The sequence below is a fragment of the Manacus candei genome, unplaced genomic scaffold, assembly GCF_025592945.1.
Source record: "Manacus candei isolate 608988 ecotype Guabito, Panama unplaced genomic scaffold, ASM2559294v1 h1tg000017l, whole genome shotgun sequence".
Lineage (NCBI taxonomy): Eukaryota > Metazoa > Chordata > Aves > Passeriformes > Pipridae > Manacus > Manacus candei.
The window spans coordinates 11,535,983-11,550,378 of NW_026138065.1; the positions used below are offsets into that span (position 1 = coordinate 11,535,983).

General features: G+C 49.3%; 1 protein-coding gene across 4 annotated transcripts; it reads right to left on the minus strand.

The window, feature by feature from the left end:
• Window positions 1–356: 356 nt before the first annotated feature.
• Window positions 357–10,487, minus strand: TCTE1 (t-complex-associated-testis-expressed 1). 4 transcript variants are annotated; one of them, XM_051783263.1, is made up of 6 exons: window positions 10,314–10,487; window positions 9,639–9,790; window positions 6,534–6,788; window positions 4,038–4,606; window positions 2,530–2,979; window positions 357–580 (listed from the first exon to the last, which is right to left on the minus strand). In XM_051783263.1, the coding sequence occupies exons 3-6, from the start codon at window positions 6,715–6,717 to the stop codon at window positions 413–415; spliced, it is 1,371 nt and encodes a 456-aa protein (XP_051639223.1). In that variant the 5' UTR covers window positions 6,718–6,788; window positions 9,639–9,790; window positions 10,314–10,487; the 3' UTR covers window positions 357–412. The 4 variants fall into 4 exon arrangements, with proteins under 4 accessions (XP_051639223.1, XP_051639224.1, XP_051639225.1 ...); XM_051783264.1 differs by lacking the exons at window positions 9,639–9,790; window positions 10,314–10,487 and adding exons at window positions 7,769–7,905; window positions 8,093–8,549; XM_051783265.1 differs by lacking the exons at window positions 9,639–9,790; window positions 10,314–10,487 and adding an exon at window positions 8,093–8,549.
• Between the last annotated feature and the right edge of the window lie 3,909 nt (window positions 10,488–14,396).

The window sequence follows — 14,396 nt, forward strand, 5'->3', positions numbered from 1 at the left end:
CTCACATCCTCCTCAGCAAAATGCTTAAAAAAGCTGCCTGCCCTGAAAGTTAGCTCTGGACTAAACTATTTAGATGGCAGAGGCTTCACCTTAGCTGCTTTACAGGTGGAACAGTTACCTGAACTCAGCTTACTGCTGGGGCACTTTAGAAGCACCACAGGAGGTGGAATATAGTCTGGTGTGCAATGAGAGAGGGGCTCAGGAGGCAGATTGCTCTGTGGTGCCACTACAGTCCCTTCAGGTCTAACGTCTGTCTCCTATTAAGCCACAGGTTGGATGATGGGGGTCTGGGAAAGGCTGCGATGACAGCCACAAGATAAGTGTTTCTCAGAAATACAAATAAAACCAAGACTCTAAAGAAAAGTATCTCCAACACTGTACCTCCCAAGCTCCTTGTGCTGGAGCATTTTATTCAGGGGGGCTTGGCGATGGGGTGCTGCAGCCTCACTGCTTCCCTATTGGCCCACACAATTTGGTGAATGAAGTACTCAGCCTCCTGGTCCACCTCTGCCCGGCGGAGGTCAAGCTCAGTCAAAGTCTTGTTGTCTGCCAGCCCTGCAAGCAGCTGCTTCCCACCATCCTGCAAAAGGATGAGAAAGAGTGGTTAAGGGAGGAGATCCAAAAGGGAGGTGTATTGCTCCTTTTCTCTCCTCCCCAGGGCAACTTCTGCTGCTGGCAGTGGAAAGTCCGTGAGATGGTGCCACAAGGGGTGAAGGCCTTCCCCCAAGCCTGAAATGTTGCTCACAGGAGAAGTGCAGGGAAGGAGTGTAACCTTATGCAGCTCTCAGTGATATGACACATGCTAATGACTCCCTCTGGGTACCATGTCAGGAGTTCTCAAGCTCAGACTGGTTAATAACACGTCTGTCTGGCAGTGATAACCTGAGAGGAGTCTGCTCCCCCCTGTCCCTCAGTCCCCAGCTCACTGCTGGCTGGGGACAAATGGCAGTGTGATTAGTGTACTGCTCCTCATTCTGCTCCTCCTCTCATCAGTGGTGTGAGCCCCAGTACTGGCAGTTTCCTGCCTGGATGCCATTTCCCAGACTGGGTTGGCTTTCCTGAGGGGAACATCTCACACAACTGAAGTCCAGCCTGCTTGGTACAGAAAATGTGGTGTAGATAGCCTTAGGGAGGCAACTCACTCTGGGGCATTTCTCTTTGTTACCCAAAGCACTGTATTTAGGCATGTGACAAATTGAACTTTTTACCATCTTAGCTATTCTCTTTCGGGTACCAAATACTCCTCCTGCCCCATCTCCTCCATCCAGTTGGTCCTCTCATCCCACCACCCTCTCTCTTAGCCCTTTTGCCAAAAAGGGCAGAGCAAAAAGGACTGGGAAGAAGTCTCTTTTTAATGAGGTACAGAGGTCAGAATTTAGTGCATCTGTAGCAAAACCCCCAATTTTCCCAAAGATAATATCACCAGCTGAGTTTTGGGCTGCTCTGAGGCTTCACAAATGGGTAACAGGAGAGCTCAACAGAAGGAAGATGCTAAGCATAGAGATTATTATTTACTAAACAAAAATCCTTCTATCCTTTCCAATCTTTGCCCGCTTGTATCATTAAACTCAAATGGTTTTCCACATCCGGGACCATAAAACTCAGAACTCACAAAAGGTTTTCTGCCATCAAATCCTTTTAAAACCGTTGTCAAACACATTGATGCCAATATTCTTGCCAGCAGGGACAGCTGGTCTTGCTGTCTCTTTATTTGACAGAGAGAATAACTGAGGCAGTGCAGAAAGTTTAAAAGCCAGCATGATTGCTTTTGGCTGCCTAGTTTCGAATTTCTAAAGCTCTTTTTAATCAGCAGTGGAGAAGCGGTCTGGTTTGTGGGCATGTTGCATACTGCAGCTCTTTGGGATGTCGTAAGATCTGTGGATGCTCTTCTGTCTAGAAAATGTAAGCCTGTGTTTTAGGAGCCACTTATAAGCACCCAGACGTGACACTTCTGACCCAGAGCACTGCTCCAGGGCTGCAGAGTGAGTTAAAGAAGCTCAGCAACTGAGCCAATTTTCTAACAGTCTCCTCTGAGCATGTGATGGATGGGAGAAATTCTGGGAAGGGTGACACTATCTGTGTGCTGTTGAGTGACAGATGGCACAGCAGATCCAAAGCATAGAAGATATGCATGAGGCCCTCATCTCACGTCACCTATCATTATTAACTATTCTCACATGTGCAAAGTGGCTGTGATTTTTCCCAGACATACTCCCTGGTGTTCAGTTTCCTGAGAGTGGGAATCCCTCCCTGCCCAAAAGCCCAAACCCTCAAAGCCAGATTCAGCCCTGCGAATGGAGCTAGATGTAACAAGTGAGATAAATATGTGTGCATGCACAGAACGTGTCCTTCTTCTTCCTGCCCTCTGCTAGAGGCTCTTTCCTGCTCGCAACAGATTGTTATCACAGAGAGATTCCAAAATGAGGGATTCATTTGCCTCTGTGGCTTTGAGGAAGGGCAGGCTCAGCATCTGCTTTTCAAATCCACCACACAGGCTCACAGACTGCAGGGAGAAGTGGGTTTTCTTACCAGCCCCAGGTGGTTGCATGAAAAGTTGATGCTCCTCAGGGTGGTGTTCTGAGCCAGGACCTGGGAGAAAAGTGTAGCAGTTGGCTCTGACAGGTTATTACTTCCCAGATGGATGGACTTCAGGGTGGTGTTGGTCAACAGGGCACGGCCAATCGCCTCCCCGCCTTTGTCCTCCACGCAGTTGAGGCGCAGATTCAGTGAGGTCAGGGTGGACTTCTCAGCCAGGGCTTGAGCAAGAGCCTGAGCCCCCAGGTGATGGATCTGGTTGTTACACAGATCAAGGATTTCTAATCTGCTGCGACTGATCAGCTTGCCAAGAGCTTGTGCCCCCTTGTCCCTGATGAGATTATGGGACAAATTCAGCTCCACCAAGCAGGGGTGATCCACCAAGCTACGGGCCAGCAGCTTGGTTTTTTCATCATCCACATTGCTTCGTGTCAGCTTGAAAACCTGTGGGGATAAAAAGCAAGGTCACTAAAACAGCCAGTGCTTTGGACTGAACTTTTACAAGATCTCAAGGGAGTTAAGCCTGTGGTCCTCCAGACAGGTTTCATCTCCCTTCACTTCCAATACCTTTAGCAAGTAGGTTTGAGTAGTTGCTTTCATAGTGGGTAGATACTTCCAGCAGGCAGGGCATGCCACTGGTGTCCCATGCCTATTCTAGGGAAACATGGTTTGTCTTCTGAAAATTTCCTGTTCCTCTCCTCTGACTGCACAAGATTTTTAACTGGGGGCTGAATTAAAGCAAGATAAAGCTGTCCAAACGTCTGCAGCAAGTGACAGCAGAGCCCACCTCAGATCACAGTCCAACATTGTCTGAATGAACATGCACACCAGTGGTAACCACAGTGCAATGTCCTGTGCTGCCAAGGCACCTTAACAGCCACAAGAGAGGTCATTTCTCTTTTGGAAGCCAAGTAGACAAATATTTCCCAAAGCATGCTGATCTATGGGGAGAGTGTTCAGACAGCTTGCCCTGTCTCTGCTATAGATAGCAATGCCTACTGATGTTTTGGAGGGGCTATCTTCACTGCAGTTACCAAAACTGAAGATGTTCCTAATGCCCAGGAGGAAAACTTTTCATCATTCTAAGAGAAGTGCGAGTATTTCCCCATGTCTTTGCTCCTCTGGGGCAGGTTAACATGTATTTACTCAGCATAACTACTAAAACTCCTTACGAAAAACTCTCTCTGGACTTCTCCTTCCCTCCCAGAACCGTGTGAGGAGTTGAAACAAGAGTGCTGCTGTCCCTTATGCTACAGGCAACATGTTTTGTGGGAGCAAGTATTTTTCTCACTGATCCTCTGACAACCCATTCTAACAAGGACATTGCAGAATGAGATACTCAGCACTAGGCCAGCAAGTTACATCACTGCACTCTGCCAGACTCTGTAACTTGCAAAAGGAAGGGTGCTGCCAGCGAGCAAAAACTGGTCCCTGCACTTCTATCCCCAGGTGATTTGAAGATCTATCTGAGGAAGGGGAAGGTTCAGTTTGGGGTACATTACTTTCAGGTTGTGGCACATCTTCACGGCAGCAGCCAAATTGGAGCAGTCCTGGTTGGTGAAGTTAAAGAGGTTCCACTCAAAGTTCATGCCACAGTCCTTCACGCCATAAGTAAGATGAAGCTCTTCAAGGTGAGGGAGAGCAGTAATGAGATCTTTCAGGTCGTAATGTTGCACGGAGACCTCACCAGATTCAAAGTCACTCCCTGTATCAGAGAGGTCATCCCTCTCCTCTTTTTGATCCACCTTCACTGGTGGCAGGAACTGATCGATCTCCAGTTTCCGCACATAGCCTTTGCAGAGCGGGATGAGCTCTAGGACCTGGTTGGGGTCTGTGGTGTTAGGGATGAAACATTTCAGGATGTTCTCCAGGTGACGTTCAAAGAACATCCGTTTCCAGCTGTCTCCATAGTTGGAGACATCACACAGTTGCCACCGCTCAGTACAGCACCTCTTCCAGTACTCCTCATCGCTTACTAGGTTGGCAGTCACAGCGAGTGGAAGGCCAGTGGAGAGTCTGTCCAGTACCTTCCTTTGGTGTTCAGGCAGAAGATAGTTCAAAATAGGGTTCTCTGGAAGGAATAAAAAGAAAGAGAGGTTGGTCTGGGCTGTAAGAACCAGGGCTAGCTCTATGGTTCTGCCCAGCCCCACAGCTGTGTGCCCAGGCCCTCCCTTCTACTGATACTGCCTCTCTTCTCAGTTGCCAGAGGCTGGTGCACATAGCTAAGCTGGCAGAAAATATGAAGGATTCACCTCCTACATTTCTGTGTAGGATTTCTAACTTTTACAATAAATATCAGTGTAATTGGGTTTACTCTCATAATATTTGAGTACTGCATCAGAAACTTAGATCCCCATTTAAATTTAGTTTGAATGGAGTTTATATTCAGAGCAGGAATTCTGCTCTCAAGAGAGCTAATTCAGCCTTACAGCGATGGGAGAGCTTGGCTTGCCATTTGCTGAACTTTCTCCCTTTTGGTTTCTAAGCATATTGAAGAACAGTATTTGAGAACCACTGTCTTGTGTGTGCTCTACATGCAGGTCCTTGTGCCTATTTATCTTAAGTCAAGTCTCTGTCTTACCCCAAACTGATTCCTCTTCCTTTGCACTGAGACACACTCTTAGCTTTTAGGTCCACGTTGTTTAAATAAAAGTTTGTTTTTTTCCAGGAACTCTCTCCCCTCAGTCTCTTTCCCAGTTCTCACCCTAGGCCTGAGCTGGCTTTTGTCTGGTGAAAGTTCTTTGTGGTAGGAAATGCCAGAGAAAAGTCATGTGTACCCACATCGTGACTGTTTGGTGACATGTAGAGTCGTGTTGAGTAACAGAAATCATCAGTGGAGAGACCTATCTGCACATGGGAAACCAGATTTTGAGTGGGGTTAGCTTTATATTTCCTCTGTTGCTGTGGCATTTCCTTCATAAGGACACCCAGAGTTTTACCATGGTCTCTTCCCGGAGTCTATTTTCCAGCGTCCTACAGCTGACACTGCAGTGACCTTCTCTGCTAAGTCCCACAACACCAGCAGAGGTGGGACACAATATGGGCAGGACTGGGATAGTTTCACTTGGGTTCACTCAGGCCACAGCAGTGGGCAAGGCGCAGTTGCACAGCTCAAGTAATGGCATGAGGGTCCCCATGACACCAAGCACACTGCTTTTATGCACACACAATGTAGGCCCAATTCATTTGGCATCAAATCCTACTGGCTGGTAGGACTGCAAGGGTGTCCCAGCTCAGACCCTCAAGTACCATCAGCTCCTGGCATAAGGCAGCACTGAGCTCCTCTGTACTGTCTTACAGTCCCAATGTCGAGACAGCCTTAGAGCTATCTTTAGTCTTTGCTGCCACTTCACTGAGTCAGCCAAGAAGACAGGTAGGCCTTTCTTTTCCCCCTGCCAGTCAGTTCTCAGATGAAACATGCTTTTTCTGTTTTGCTGTTTCCTCAGTCCACCTGCTTCAAAAGCACATTCTCTGCCCAAGGATATACCTTGTCACATCACCACCGGAAGCCGTGGAGGAGGGCTGAGTCTGTGAGTACAGTACGTATTCTGAGATGGCAGCTCCTCCAGGCAGGGAGCAATTCTCCATCTCCTTGTACAGCACTCAGTATAACAGGGCTCCATCCTCAAGCGCTAGCATAACACGTATATTAATCAAGAGGAGGAAACAGCAACTCTACAGCCCCAGCCATGGTTGAGGTGAGTCCAGAAGAGCACGGATGGAAGGAGATATGATTGAACGAGGTCAGGGCAGAGTCACATCCTGAACAGCAGCCCAGAGGACTACAGCCATCCCTGGAGTGTACAGGTACATACTTAGCAACTAAACAGTTTGTTTAACTGGCTGCCCAAAGGGATATTTCTCCCCACCTGTCCCTTTGGCAGGGCTGGGTACCACACTCTGCCTTTCAGATGCATCTGCCTGCCTTGTTGACCCTCTGCTCCCTGGGACTGATGCTCTCTCTCCCTGTGCCCCAGGGTAAATGCACTCCCACTTACTTTCAAAATTGTGAACAATGTGCTGGAGGCAGAGCTCAGTGAGGTGAGGGACAGTGACAAGGGACCAGTTGGGGTCCTCAGTGATGCAGCGGCGTGCATAGTATGAGTCAGCATCAAAGCTGGCCTGAGATGGACGTGGTGAGGGAATGGCTGTGCTCCTATCACCAGTCGCTGGCTGCTGCATCCTGCTCAGGACCCACTTCGCCTTCAGGAGAAGTGCTTAAGAGTCAGCACCACATTTCCCAGCTGGACTGCCTGCAAAAGAAAGAGGCAACTTCAGAAAGAGGCCAGTGATAAGAATGGTCTGCTCACACTGCTCTCCCGTAATGCACGTGGCCCCTGCCCTTTGCCTGCCTCCTCTGCTTTGGACTGGAAGCACTGCAGCCAAACAACTATTACTCAGCCTTATCTTTATATCCTGCTCTGTGCAAAGAGGTCTCTAGGCACTACATGTAATAAGCAGATAATAATGTGGTGTTAATTCAGAGTGCTGTTGAAGAGGATGGACGGGAATTGATTGTTTACTGTCTTTTCCAATAAAAGGAACAGGCGAAGCTGACAGGAGCTGGGTTTAAAGCAAAGGGAAATGATGGTTCTTTACATGGTCTGCAGTTGAACTGGGGAATTCCTTGCCATGGGATGTTGTGGATGCTAAGAGACTGTGCAGGTTCCAGGACAAGTCCATGGAAGAGAAACCCCTTGAGAATGATTAAATGCACAGAAATCATGTGGCTCAGTGTGAGCTGAACACAGGTGGAGGTGGGGAGGCTGCTGGAGGAAAGAACAACACATACTTGCATTGTTTTTCTACTCTTCTCCAAGTGTCTGCTTCTAGCCACTGTCAGAGATGGGTTGTTGGGCCAGCTATCCCCCGATTTGATCCAGTATGCCTGTTCTTATGACTCTTTAAGGAGAGATGCTTTACAGATGAATACATTATAAGTGGGTTTTTTTCCTGCATTTCTCAATTACTGTCCAGCTGAACTCCTTCCAAACATCCATTAACAGATGAGATGGGTGAGACCTATTCAGACTGCACTGAGCCTAAGCAAATATGAACTAAAACCCCAGCCTGGAACAGGAGGAAGTATGCCCAATCCTATTAGCTCTGCAGAGCTCTCCCAGACCAAAGTTTTCCATTTGCTGTTTCCTATCCCAACCTCAGGGCCAGTGCTTTACGCCATCAGAATCCCACATGTATGGTTATTGCCTGGAAGTCTTAATGGTTCTCTTACCAGCACTACCAGTCTGAAAGAGGCAGAGAAGACACCAGGAAAGAATCTTCCACTTGAGTTCTGGGTTCAACGAGAAAGCAGGAGGATGAAGCTGTATTTCCTGGGAGGCACTGGTGTACAGATGGCAAAGACAAAGGCTGTAGAAAAAGGGAGCCTGGTCTGAAGAAGGGTGGATGTGGAAGAAAGCATGAGCGACAGGCAGCTGTGAGGATGGACTGGGAGTTGCTTTCTTGCAAAGCTTCTCACCCCCAAAAGAAGGTGCTTTGATGGTGGGCCACCTTTCAAGGGGAAGAGAAGAGGCCTGGTTCTCCACAGCATACTTACCCCACTGAAATTCAGCTCTTGGTGCTTGATGGACTTCAGCAGAAGGGCAAAGCACAGTTGGAAGGCAGTGAGGGGGCATTAATAGAAGAGAAGTGACTGGGAAAAATGTTTTCTCCCTGCTCAGTCCTTTGTCCTATTCAAAAACCATCTGTATCACTCTGTCCCCCAGGCCAGTCACAGCTAATTGGAGCTTCTGATGGCTTTCCTGACCTTTTGGAAGCAATCATTAAAGGCCAGATGTTGGGGAGAGCCAGTGCAGCATTGGTGGCCTAGGATTATTTCCTGTCTGTGTTCCAGCAAATGATCCAACTGCCAGTTTACCAATGGCAGATTGCTTTTTGAAGGGTAGGTAAACCATGGCACATGCAGGACTGCTGGAGAGGAAGCAGGAGACACAGGCAGAGCTGAAACCCATCTCTAGAAACAGTGCAGCTGCCTCCATGCACTGGATGAAGCTCTCTGAGCGAAGCATGCCTGCAGTGAGAGGTCATTCATTGTGCAGTGCTCAGCTGTGGGCCAGCCCCAATGTCAGGTGGCCACAAAGGAGAGGCAGACAGCTTGAGGTGTCTGTGTCTGGGCTGCTAAGAAGCTTTCCCTTGAGTCCCAGAGCAAGTAGCTCAGTTGACTCCGCCATCCCCACTTGTCACTCACTATGAAGCCAACAAGAGCAAGGCTGCAAGGCCTCTGAATCAACCCCAGTGCCAGGTCTCATGCTGAGTCACCACTCCCAATCCCATTCCCACCATGCCAACACAGTGAGCATACCCTGCCAGGTGTGCTTACCACCAGGGGAAGGACCTTGTTCAGCCCACATCCCCTGTGACTCGGCTGCAGAAGTCTCACCCATCCAGAGCTGACACGCCAAGCCAGTTTCCATACCTGGTTTTGTTAAGTGTATATTTAAAAATGGAGAAGCATTGTAATTCACTATCAATAAACCAAGTCAACAGCATTAATGCACGCTCCTTAGGACACACTCTACATGCACAGCAGTCACCTATGCTAAAAAGGCTTTATTAAATGATATATAATGAATGGGGTCATGTAGTAAACTCCCACTGTGTCATTTAACACCCAGGTTAGACTGAAAGGTAAATAATGCTAAAATTCTTAAAAAAAAAAAAAAATCACACTTCCCTTCCCAGGAGGAAGCTGACAGAAGTCCACTCGCACAGCCAACTTATGCTGCTACTAATGTGCCTAACAAAGCTTCTCCAGTTGAGCCTGTTTTGATCTGGAAATAAAAATTTTTGCTCTTCTGCTTCACATCAAAGCCCATAGAGAACAAAAAAGAAAAGCTGTCTGGAAACTGGTGACCTTTGGCTGATGCTTCTTACCAGCATTATGAAGATCCAAGATACGGAACAATTGTAAACACTGCATTTACTGGAAAGTTTGCAAGTGTGGGAGAAATTCTTTCTGGTTTTGCCCCAGCCAGGATCACATTCACATTGAATCTCTGTCTATCCATGAATCAAGGAAGCTCTTACACCACTGCAGCAGTACACCAGTTATTCTGCACATGTCCTGGCCTTTGTGCTGTAACCTGTAGTCCAGACAAGCAATCCCAAGTGCTGGCTAACACTGCTGATCCTGCTGCCACATGCGAGGACTTGCCACACTCCCTTGCACTTCCAAAGGCTGATGCTAAGTGTGCATTAAGACAGGCTAATCAAGAGGCTCAGTGTCTGCAATGGGCTTTATGAGTGTTAAAAAAAAAAAAAAAAAACAAAAAAGGCGTGTCAAATGAGGAATCTATTTAGCTTCAGATATAATGAAATTTGTCTGTAATGGAAGATTGAGCAGAACGAGGCCAGCCAGCCTTTTGGGAATATGGTTAATGTCACACTGTAATCCAGGCGGTGCGAAGGGCCAACACTATGGTCCTGGACCTCTGCCGGCATGACGCGGAAAGGGCCTGTGCCCCAAAGGGATGTCAGAAACACGAAAGCCCTTTCGGACCTGAGCATCGCACACCGCAGCCCGGCCCCTGCGCGCAGCTGGCTCTGCCGTGCCAGCCCCCGGACACTCGGAGAGGGGTCCCTTCCCCGCGGGCAAGGACAACGCCTGGCTGCTGCTCAGCTCCGCGGCCCCCGCCAGCACAGCTCCATGAGGTGCCGGCGGCACGGCCTTGCGCTACCCCCTCCCGGCCAAGCTCCTCTCCAGAGACCCCGAGAGGGAAGAAAAGTCATTAGCCCGGCCGCTTCGTTAAGAATCAGACCTGCAAACCGCAGGAGGGTGGAAGTGTCCGGTCACGCCAGGTGGACGCGCCCGGGCGTGAAACGCGCGGGGTCCCTCAAGGCCCCTCGGCCCGGGGGGCTCCGGCTGCCGCTGCGTCCCTTGCTGCGGGGCGGGGGGGCAGGAACCACCCGGCGGTCGCCCCGGCCCCGCCGCCCTCTCCCGCCGCCGCCGTCACTGCGGACGCGGCCGTTGCCGGGCGGGGCCCCCGCGGGGCGGGAGCGACACCCGACCGGGCACGCGCGGCTCGAGGGGCGGCTGGTCCCGCGTCAGGCCGAGGAGGTGGCGGTGAACGGGAGCGCTTCTCTGCGAGAGCGGAGGAAATGTGTGAACTCACCGCCACGTCCCTCACGGGGACGCTCCGGCGGTGCTGGAGTGGGGCGGGAGGGGCCGAGGTCCCGGACACTCCTGCAGCGACAGGTGCTGTGGCATCACGGCATCATGGAAAGAACGGAGCAAGGCGTGTGAACGGTTCAGTAACAATATACAAAGGGCGAATGCTGTTTTTTATTGTAATGCTGAAAGTATGCTGTCAGTGCGTGAAACAGGCTTGCTTCAAGGTCTCATATTTTGGGGCTGTTACCCCTGAACGGCAGATCACAGGCAGGTCCGAGGGGGGGAAAAGCAAACTTGAGAACTCCACTGAAGGCAAGATCTTGGTCCATCTGCTGTGTGCCCATCTCTCCTCCTTGATTTGCTCTTTTTTCATTCTGCTGTTAAGCATCCTCTGTAGAGGAGGGGAAAGACCAGAATTCTCATCAAGGCAGTGACTACACACACGTAATGCTGTGGAATATAAAGAGTAAACAAAGGGATAAAAACATTCACTTCCTCTTTCCATTCCTCAGATCTAAGCATTTTAGTATTTCCCAGGGGATTTTCAAACTGAAATGTGTCTTTCTTTCTCTTCATCAGAATGCTGATACACTCAGTAGTGGGCACATGAGGAGCACAGCCAGCCTGTGCCCTGTGGGAGCATAAATAACACTGGTGCCAGCTCTCATGATTGTCCTGCAAGTCCCATAATAGCTGGCATTTTTAGGAAGCTGTGCTGACTTTCGTATAAAATATACCTCCTGGTCATGAAAAAGATGTTACAAGCATGATCTGAGAATACCCAAAAGGCCCAGCAACATAACAATAAATGCAAAGAGGCATAGATTAAAAAAGGGATCAAGATTTTGAGGCCTCCTTTGTGAGTTTCAAAGATGGGAAGTTAGGCTTTGGCAGCAATGTACTTCTTTTTCTAGGTGTGGCCTGATTCTGTCACTCAACTCCGCAGAAGACAGTGACACTGCCTGTGAGTCAAGCTGGTGTTTAACACAGTGGGGGTGTCATAAGCCTTGCAAAGCCCTTCAAAAACACTGACCCCACACTGACCATGTTATTCCCGGGAACACATCTTCAGGGCTTTTGAGACCTTGAAAAGGAGAAATGAGAGCAATATAAGACCAGAAATATTTTCTCTTGCACTGATTCCCATGCATGCATTCAGTCAGACTCCCGAATAGCAAAGGAGATAGCCAAACGGGAAACAAAGAAATAGCCTCCCTTAGTTGCCTCCACAACAGTGATTGATTTCTGAGCTGAGCCTTCAACAAGCCATCAACTGACATTTTTAGCCCACCTCATGGCTAGCATAATGCAAATGTCATATTTTGGACTTCACGGTCCCATGGAGTCCAGCTGTGTCTGTCCAGTCATTGATTCGCAGAGAAACGGTGCCCAAGTATTGCAGTCAGTTGAACTGGATGCAATCTGGTGTTGAATCATATGCTGAAAACAAGGAATGGTAGTAAAAAAAAATAGCTGTGTTAACTCTTTATCTGCCTTAGCATTTATTTCCATCTCTGTAGGCGTCAGCACCTGTTCCCAGTGGGGTGAGCAGTGGCAGTTCTTTCTCAAGTGCTGTGGAGGGTAAAATACCCATATCCATTCCCATTCTCCCTGTTCACATGTGAGGGTGAGGATGAGGGAAGGTGCTGCTTCCTGGCCTTAGTGACTAGAGCACTGTCCTACCAGCAGACCACAGATGCCTTCTGTATCCTTGCAGCTGCCAGGTCTCAGATTTCTCCCAGACAGCACCTGTGTCGGCATTGTGCATTATCTGCCAGCTTTACCTGGAGTTGGAGGACAGCGTAACAGTAGTCAAAACTCATATCACAACAAATAAATAGGACAGGAGCCAGGTCCTGCAGTGCCTTGTGTGGGAGGAACATATCCCACAAGGCATCTTCTGCTGCTAATATGAAGATTCAGGTGCTGTTCTGGAAACAGAGATATGGCTGTAGGGTGACAACCTTTTTTAGCGTCCTAGGCATGATGGAAAAGTAACATGTTATCCTCCCTGGCTTTGCTCAGCCACCAAAACACCTTGCAGCCAAGCAGCTTCCCTCCTTTCCCCTCCCATCCCCTCCGCTTCTCTCTCCTCTCTCCTCTCCTCTCCTCTGGTACCAGGACCAGCTGTCTCCTCGGGGACTGCAGGAACACATCTGGTGAGGCTTCTGCCCATGGCAAGTGGAAGGCTGTTTGTTTACTCTGGCAGCTGGAGGTAGCAGGAGAGGAAAAGAAAACCCCTCTGTGCAGGTGTCCTCCTATTCAGCTCTGCTGGTACATATTCTGCAGCACCCTGTGTCCTCATACCCCACCATGACAGACAGAAGTCCTCTTGTGTTGCCAGAAGTCACCATACCAGTCCATGATATCATTTATTTGAGTCCTTTACTCCACGTGGGGCAGCTTCTCTAGCTGCTGCCCAGAGCAAGGCTACACCCATCTGTCAGATGTGGTTCATCTCTCCATGGGGAAGAACCACAGGAACAGCTGAAGGTCAGGTTTGAGAGGAGGCTGTTGGTGTTTGATTTCTGCCTGACACTAAAGGGATTTGTTAGGGCAGGAGCCAGCAAGGTTTGTCCTTGGCACTGGTGGAGTCCTCTTTCATGAATGGCTTCTACTCTTTCAATGAAGAGCACAGAAAATTGCCAAAACTGGAAGGGACTCAGCAAATTGAGGATACTGAGGAGCAGGGACTGGCTCCAAAGCCCTGTCTCCAGGCCCTTCTCTGCTGGCTCCCTGCAGCTCTTGCTGGAAAACACTGCTTTCAAGCAGCCAGCAGCTCCTGGAGTCCTGGGGGAAGCAGCAAAACAAATGACATCGTGGAAGGAGGAAAAAGGCCCCTGCACAGCCAGTGCTCAAGGAATGGGGAGCAGGATGCTCTGTGTGCTGTCACTCTCCCAAAGCTTTCTGGTCTCCCTAGGTCCCAGCAGGAGCCATGCAGCTGCTGACAGCTATTAATAGATGGGGAGAATGTGGGCTCTTTTTCCTACTGCTTTCTGGGATGAATGGTAATTACCCTTAATGAGACTGGTTCTACCTCCTACCTTCCAGCCCCCTTGCCTGCTGTGGCAGGGAGACACCAGCTCATCTGCTGCCTGCACTGGCTCTGTGGGGAGCAGGGCTTGGCAGCAGGAGTGGAGGCTTATCTCCCCAGGACATCCTGCAGGCCTTGCCCATGGATGATGGGCACAGGAGCAGAGGCAAAGCCTACCAGATGACAGGCTGCAGCAGCTCATCTCAGCCTGGTCTTTCCAATGGCACACAGGAGCCCTGTGGGGAGGCAGATAAATGATCCCATCTAACCCTGAGGGTGTGGGTGTGCTCTCTCTTTGAGATTAATTTAAAAAACAAAACAGGGGAAGAAATAATCAGGGAATCTGACCTGTTGTTATTGTTGGCATCCCCATCATAATGAATTGCACCAAGGTCTGTGAAATGGGGCATCCTTCCTCCACTGCTGGTGCAAAACAGCAAAATACACCTGGATTTGGCCCCCATCTCCCACAGGGCACAGCCTAGATGCCATGGGGTTAGTCAGGATATGACCTGCCCAAGGGAGGGATGTTTTTGATCTTGTGCCACTGCACCTCTGGCCTGAGCTCTGAAGTAGGAAGGTTTCGTTCAGTCAGTTTACTTCAAAAATACTGCAAAAATAGTGCACGAGGTTTTCTTCATCCACTGAGAATATGCCTCCCAGGAATCACATCCCAAGAAGATGGAGGAAAATGTG

Bases quoted from the DNA above. Each gene is read 5' to 3' on its own strand.
- TCTE1 (XM_051783263.1), bottom strand. From the start codon at position 6,717: ATGCAGCAGCCAGCGACTGGTGATAGGAGCACAGCCATTCCCTCACCA. The intron at 2,980-4,037 runs GTAATGTACCCC...TTATCCCCACAG, and splicing joins AGATGTGCCACAACCTGAAA to GTTTTCAAGCTGACACGAAG. The intron at 581-2,529 runs GTAAGAAAACCC...ATCCTTTTGCAG, and splicing joins CATGCAACCACCTGGGGCTG to GATGGTGGGAAGCAGCTGCT.